The 7,969-nt window shown below is 35.1% G+C and overlaps 1 protein-coding gene across 1 annotated transcript; it reads right to left on the reverse strand.

The window, feature by feature from the left end:
* Positions 1–7,027: 7,027 nt before the first annotated feature.
* LOC109378317 (olfactory receptor 8K3-like) lies at positions 7,028–7,969 on the reverse strand. The gene has a single exon (XM_019634745.1). The coding sequence runs from the start codon at positions 7,967–7,969 to the stop codon at positions 7,028–7,030; it is 942 nt and encodes a 313-aa protein (XP_019490290.1).

A 7,969-nucleotide genomic window follows, 5' to 3' on the forward strand; every position in this document is an offset into this window, starting at 1 on the left:
CATGGCACTGCTCTGGAGCTCTGCTTTTATCCTCTTTTCCTTGGACATGTTTACTTCTTAGGTGACAACCAGAAGTTGTTTTGGTGGACAGGTTTACCACTCAATTTTGTTACTCTCAGTTTCGCACGAAAACATAAACATGTTTATTTTCGTGTATATGCTCTACACATGAACATGTTTACTTTCACTTTACTCTTATCAGTCTCACACATGTGCAGCCTACCTTATGGCCCTGCTAATAAACAACTTGTTTTGTAAGCCTCAATCCAAAAACAACATTGTTTATAGTATATTTCATATGTTCTGTACACCTTCGCTATAAAACCGCCCTGAGTATAGCAGTTGGAGAAGCTGAATCACTCCCGAGCCCCACCTCCCTCTGCCTGCCAAATGTGGCTTTCACACTAAAATAATATCAATAAATGAATTCTACAATGAGGGATCAATAAGATGTGAATTTATATACATGTTTAAACACTCAAGTAATTCTTTAGTGGGAATAAAGAGTTTTAAGAAAACTAATAAAAGAGTGAAAAGAATACTTTAATTTTAGGCAAAATATACATTTCTGCTTTATAATTTTGCAAGGACTGTTCTTCGTTTCAACCTGTATTTGTGCGTATTTTTCTCTTAGTTCTAATCTCCATTAGATGTGCATTTAGTCATTAAAGGGACAATTGAATGGCATTTCAAAGACTCTTCCAAGGCTTGTAGGTGAGGGGGAGGGGGGGAAGCCCTTTTACTAATCAGACATGGTGGGGCCGAGGTGCTATGTGGCCATGGATACTTTCGTATTTTGCTTTGGCCTCACCTCCCCCTAATTGTGGTGACTTTCAAATGACATTGATTCTTTCAATGATATTGCTAAACTTGGGATACATGATATATTTTACACAGGTAATTTACAAAGTTTATAAAAATATTGATATAATCCTTTTAATTTAGAGGTAACTGGAAAACACTATGAAAATCTGATATTATTTGAGGTTAGAATTCTGAAACACCCAATTAACTACAAATAACAATATCACATTTGACATCTTAAGTAAGGGTCCAAGTGAAAAAAATAATCATGAAAAGCTTAAGGTCTTGTGGATGGAGTTTTTTAATACTGATTCCCTTTTCAGAGGTTATGTTTTTTTCTATTATACAAACTTAACTGCATCAACATAAATGTCTAGCTTTCATGAAACATCATCATAAAGATGTTTCCAACCTTGTACCAGCCCAGAGACTGCAGGTATCAAAGCAGATTGTTAAAGCTGTGGCTTAATTACCAAGGTGGGGTGTTGGACACTGAACTTTAAATAGGAGATGGCGCCATGAAGGGTCCCTGGAACTCTGGGAGTTAGTCACAGAAACAGGTACAGTCTACTCACCTGTAAGAGGAATCGCTCTGGCTCCCCATGTGTTCCTAACAGAACCCAATAAGGAGAATTTATGGGTTTCTTTCCTCCATTGGGAACCTCTCTAAGGACAAAGGCTACAATTTGTTAATGATGCCTAAAGCCTTTGAAAGCTTCTAACAAAGCCAGTGGCATATCAGTTAATTATACAGGGCATCTTTATATCCCCATACAAATTAAGTTATATTAGATGCTTTTCCATAGTTTCTCTAGGTTATGACTTTTCTAGAGCAACCCAGAGACCTGGAATCAAAATATTGTATCTGTAGGACAAGTGTTTTAGTTTTCTTTAAACTCTTCATCTTCTCTTTTTAATATAGAGGCTTTTTATGGCTTCACTGAGGATGTAATGGAAAAATGTCTGAACAGGGCTGGCCGAGTGGCGCTATGGTTAAGAGCTGGCCTGGGATGCCGGAGGGCCCAGGTTCGGATCCCACATATGAGGACAAGTGACACTGCCCTCCACGGCTGGGATGCTGAACAACAGCTCAACCTGGAGCTGGGCTGCCGTGGGTCACCGGCGACGGCGTAGGCTGCAGCCCTTGTGGCAGTGGGTTGCCATGGGCTGCCGTGTGTGGCCGACAGCCAGCATGAGCAGCCAGCAGCCAGCACGAGCGGCCAGCAGCCAGCGTGAGCAGCTGTCCAGAAGCCGTCGACTGGTCTGCCTCGCCCGGGAGGAGCGCAATGATGGTGCCAGCTTGGGCCGGTGGGGCGGCGTCCTCCACAACTAGACTGATGAACAAGATGACAGCAACTTGTCTGTTCCCCTTCCCCCAATTCCCCAGCACTGTTCCCATCCCCCCCAATTACGCAATAAAAATCTCTAAAAAAAAAAAAAAGTCTGAACAATGCTTTTGCATTGTTTAAAAATTCACAAGGGAAAAAAATATATGTATCTCTACTTCTTATGCGTGGTATTTTAAACTTACTATTGAAGTATAATATACATATTAACAAACTCATATATCATAAGTAAATTTGTATAAAAGTAGCACTTCGGTGTAGTCAGAATCCAGATTAAACAGAAATAACAACCATTAAAATAAATAAAAGATTATCAAGACTCCAGAAGAGTCCTTTGTTTTTTTCTACCATGAACTATCTCCTTACACACACACCCAACCATTGCTCTGACTTTAACCAGCATAATTTATTTTCCCTTATTTTTGTTACTTTATGTAAAAGAAATCCTACACTAGTTATTTTTCTGTGTCTGGGCTCTTTCACCTAATACATTGTTATAGAGATTTTTTAGATTGCTCATTGTCATTTTTGTGTACAATTCCATTTTATAAATATATCACAAATTAGCTATCCATCATTCTATTGTTGAATATTAGCATTGGTTCATTGGAATTTTTATGATTAGTGATATTGTTAACATTCTATTCCATTCTAGTTTTGAACATAAACATTTTATATCTCTGGGTTTTTATAAAATAATAAAGATCGGATTTTGTTATGTATTTATTAAGGATAATCACTTATAGTTTACTTAAAAAATGCATATATGTATAGACAGATGCATAGATATATAGATATAGATATATAAATTTTTCAGATAACGGTAAAAACTGCTACACCCTCTTGTGTCCACCTCAATACTCAGCCTTAATCTTGAGTCAATACTGGCTTAATCTTGAATGTATTTCTATTGGGGTATATTCTTTACATGGAAATCGCTAAGTCATATTATATGCATATTCAGCGTTAGTAAATACTGCCAAGTAGATTTCGAGAGTGGTTGTTAGTTATGATTGGTCAATATCCTTGTCAGGACTTAGTGTTTTTCACTATTTGTAGCCATTCTGGATGATGAGTGTGGGTATCATTGTGGTTTCATTTGCATTTTCCTAATGTTAAATGAAATTGAGAATCTTTGCATATGTTCAATAGCTGTTTTGATATTTTCTTTTGAAAAGTGCTCGTGCATGTCTTTTGTCATCTTTGTATTGTATTTCGTGCCAATTATGTGTTGACTTGTAAGTTATTTTTATAGTTTGCACATGAGTCCTCTGTTAGCTATATAGGTCTGATCATGAAGGTCTGATAAAAACATTCTCTTCCACTGTGAGAGTTCTGTTTCATGGCATTCATTTTGGTGAACAGAATTTTTAAAAATAGTTCTGTTAATTTTCTGAATCTTGTATAATCATTGTTTGTATGCCGTTTAAAAATTTGTATATATTCCTCTATCATAAAGATGTCCCAGTATGTTTTTCTCTAAAATGTTTATTGTTTATACTTCACATTTAGATCTTTAATCCACATATGATTGAGTTTGTATAGGGTATGATGGCCAGATTTTTTTAAATTAAAATAAATATACAAATTAAGTAAAAGCATCTATTGAAAATATTAATCGCTCTCTTTTGGAAAATACTGATGCCTGTATTGTAAATTAAGTGACAGTGTAGGTGGGTTTGTTTCTGGATTCACTGTTCTATTGATCAGCCTGCCTGCCCTCAGGAAAATGTGTTCTTAATTACTACAGCCTTGTAATAGCCGTGATGTCTGGTCATGTAATTCCTGCTACTTCTCTTTCCTCAATATTATCTTCACTATTTTTGGCACTTTGCCTATCAGAATAAATTTTACAATCAGCTTCCAAAGTTCTAAAAAGAAAAAGAAAGATTTATGGAAGGAAGGAAAGAAGGGAAGGAGGGAAGGAGAGAAGGAGGGAGGGATAATAGGAGAGAGGGAGGGAGGAATAGAGGGAGAAAAAGAGGAAGGGAGGAAGGCAGAAAGAAAAGATTTATGTTGGTATTATATTGAAACTATAGATCAATGTAAAGATTTTGGACATTGTTACAATATTAAGTCTCCCATTCCATGGACATATTTGGTATAAATTTTTATTGTATTGCTTTTAAATGCTTGTCAAATTTTTATACATATCATTACTGAGGTCTTAGATTTTTAAAACTATATTTATTTCTACAAGGGTTTTTCAAAAATGGTTTCATAAATATTATCTTTTTTTAAATTTCATTTTGTGGGTAGGATGTGAAATAAAGTTGATATTCTAAATTTATTTTGTATCAGGCAAATTTGCTAAATTCCCTTATTATTTCCAATAAATTATCCATAGGTTTTTGTCAATGTAGTCATTCATAACATTTACCAAAAAATAAAAAAATGGCTGTTTGTGATTTCCTGTTTCTCTTTATACCATTTATTTCTTACACTGTCATAGTGTACCAGCTACAATGTCTAATACATACTGAATAGAAATGGTGAGATGGTCTCCTAGTCTTGGGGCCAATTTCAGAGAGATCATTTTCAATGTTTCAAGTTACAGTACAAGTTTTATGGAGAATTTTTAATGTAATGATATGTGTACATCATGATAATATCACAGAGCGTTTTCACTGCCCTAAAAATCCCCTGTGCTCAACCAATTCAGCCTCCCTCCCGTGTACGATTTTTATCGGTATCATTTCAGACATTGTTTTCTTCTATGCTGCTCTGCTAGCGGGGTTATTACATTGCTGGCATTGAATGTTATCACAAATCTATTTTCTTTTTCTTTTAACTACTTATAATATTGATTATTTAAGTTTCATAATTGATTTTCAACTGTGAAATAAACCTTGTATTGTTGCTTAGATGCAGTGCTTTTATTTTTTATTATATCACGCATTCTAAACAAAATGTATAGCTAATATAGAGTGCCCATATGCTTACAGCTCAGTATCATCTATATTTATTCTATATACAAGTGTAATTTTTGGAAAGGCTGGTGTTTTTCACTTAATATTATATTCACCATCTTCCTCCTCCTCCCTCTTCTTTTTCTTCTTGAATTATTGTATAGGGTACATTTTATAAACACACCACAATATAGTCACCGTTCTACCCTTGATAAGAATCTAACATCTATGATCACCACATCTGCCGAAAAAGTACTATTCATCCTCCAGTAAACTTAATTACTCAGTAATTGTAATTACTCAGTAAACATAATTACTGTATTATAGAGTATACACATACTAAAATTTAGTAATTACTACCCTTAGTTTTTCAAAGTTTTTATATCAATGTACTCTCCCTCAAGCAAGTAGAAGTGTTTCAATTTCTCCATGTTTTAATCAACATTTTGAATTGTTCAAACAAACTTTTGAATTTTAGCCATCTGTGTGTGTAGTGATATCACAGCAGAGTCTTGCATTTATCTAATGCTTAATGATATTTTGAACGCATTTATGAATTTTAAGCTGTTGTGATTTCCCCATTTGTGAAGTGTTTCTTCAGTGGTCTTGCCCCCATCTCCCTTTCCCCCAGTAGGTTGCTGTCTTATTAATACTGATTTTAAGAGTTAGGGAATTTGTTGTTGCTTTCTTTTGTTTTCACAAATTGCTGATATCAGTAGTTGTAAAGTATATATATTTGAAATGTGTTCTCTCAGGATTTTCATTTATCTCTCTTGTGGTCAATATTTCTAAATACAAGTTTTTATTTTGGATAGAGTACGATTTTTCAATCTTTTAGTGTTACTATTTTTTGTACCCCGTTTAAAAATATTTTTTATTTATTCCAAGTCTTAAAGATATTATTTTACTTATTTCAGGAAAGTTAGTGGTTTTATCTTCTGCATTTATATTCATAATATATCTCAATTCATTCTTACGTGTGATGCATGTAAATGACTAAGTTAAGGTTCATGTTTTTCATCGGAAGCCTTATTGAACGAGGTCAGTTTACCAAGAAGTTCTCTTTTCCTCATTACATTACACTGGAGGTTCTGTTTAAATCAACTGAAATTACATATGTGAGTCTATTTTTGCACCATATTTTTACTTATTTTATTGGTTCTCTGACAAAACATGCAATGATGACACAATTTAAAAAAATAATTTGGCTTTAATGAAAGTATTTTTATCTGTTATTGGAAATCCTCTGAGTTCTTTCTTCTTCTAAAACATTGCCCTGACCATTCTAAATCCTTTGCATTTCCACATACATTTTCATGCCAACTTGAGTATAAAAAAATATTATTAGAATTTGCCTATTATTGTGTTCATTCTATAGGAAAATTTAAAGAGACATGACCTCATCATAACATTTATATTTTCTAAACAATGGACCTGATATATTGCTCCATTTATGTCTTCTTTAATAACTCAGTAATGTTTTTGTCAGTTTTAACAATGAGTCATGCAAGGTGCTCATTAGATTTTTCCATACTGATTTTACAATTTTTTCTTAGTTATTTACATTTTTTCTTAGTTATTTTACAATATTTTTAGTAAAATTGATAGTTTACAATTCTATTTTTACTAGAAGACACAAAGTATTTTATTAAAAGATAGGAGAATGCCTTTAAAAATAGATTTTTCCAACAGAAGATATGTTAAAAAAAAAGGCTTCCCTTCATGTAACTTAAGTACTCGTCAATGTGAGAATGGTGATCTGTCTTCCATCTTTTGCAATAAAATGTGAGGACAAATTAAAGTTGATACCAGCGGGATGATCACTGCTTGTACATCTATAAGTTGAAGACAAGAAAAACGTTTATAGCTTCCCATGCCTTTTACACATTACTACTTCCTAAAGCCTTATCATATATGATCAACAGTTTCTAAAACCTAATTGATTGTATGTGCATTCCATATTGAACCTTATCTGAGGAGTTTGTTCAGGTTTTTCCATATCCTATGAAAGGCACCTTTCACCTCTTTGTTCCTCAAGCTGTAGATCATGGGATTCAGCATGGGGATTATCAGTGTATAAAACACAGAGGCCATTTTATCAGTGTCAAAGGAATGACTGGACTTGGGCTGCACATACATGAAGGTTAGAGTCACATACAATACAACCACCACTGTCAAGTGTGATCCACAGGTGGAGAAGGCCTTGCGCCTGCCTTCTGCAGAGTTCATCCTGAGGATGGCCAGAAGAATCAGTGTGTAAGACACAAGGAGGACCAGGAGAGATGAAACCAAATTAGATGCTGAAAAGATCAGTATTAACAACTCAATTTCATGTGTGCTCGAGCACAGCAAAGTTAACAAAAGAAGACTGTCGCAATAGAAATGGCTGATAATATTACATTCACAAAAGGGTAAATTAAAAATCTTTACAGTGACTAGAAGACACACAAATGTGCTGTAGAGATAGGGGACTGCCACCAGCAACTCACATGACCTTTGTGACATGACAAGTGTGTACAGCAGAGGGTTACAGATGGCCATGTAGCGGTCATAGGCCATGGCCGACAGAATGAATACTTCACTGCCGATGAACAAGATGATGAAAGCCATCTGTGCAGCACAGCAATTAAAGGAGATACTGTTTTGATTAGTTATCAAATTTACCAACATTTTCGGTCCCACAGCTGTTGAATAACCAAGATCGGTGAAAGCCAGGTGTCTGAGAAAGAAGTACATGGGTGTCTGTAGCCTGGAGTCCATCGTGGTGAGGATGACTATGCCCAAGTTGCCCACCACTGAGACAGCATAGATGACGAGGAAGAGCCCGAATAATGGAGCCTGCAGCTCAGGGCGGTCTGTGATCCCCACGAGTATGAATTCATTGAACACCGTTAGATTTTGTGTTTCCAT

This window comes from Hipposideros armiger, unplaced genomic scaffold (assembly GCF_001890085.2).
Source record: "Hipposideros armiger isolate ML-2016 unplaced genomic scaffold, ASM189008v1 scaffold_1867, whole genome shotgun sequence".
NCBI lineage: Eukaryota > Metazoa > Chordata > Mammalia > Chiroptera > Hipposideridae > Hipposideros > Hipposideros armiger.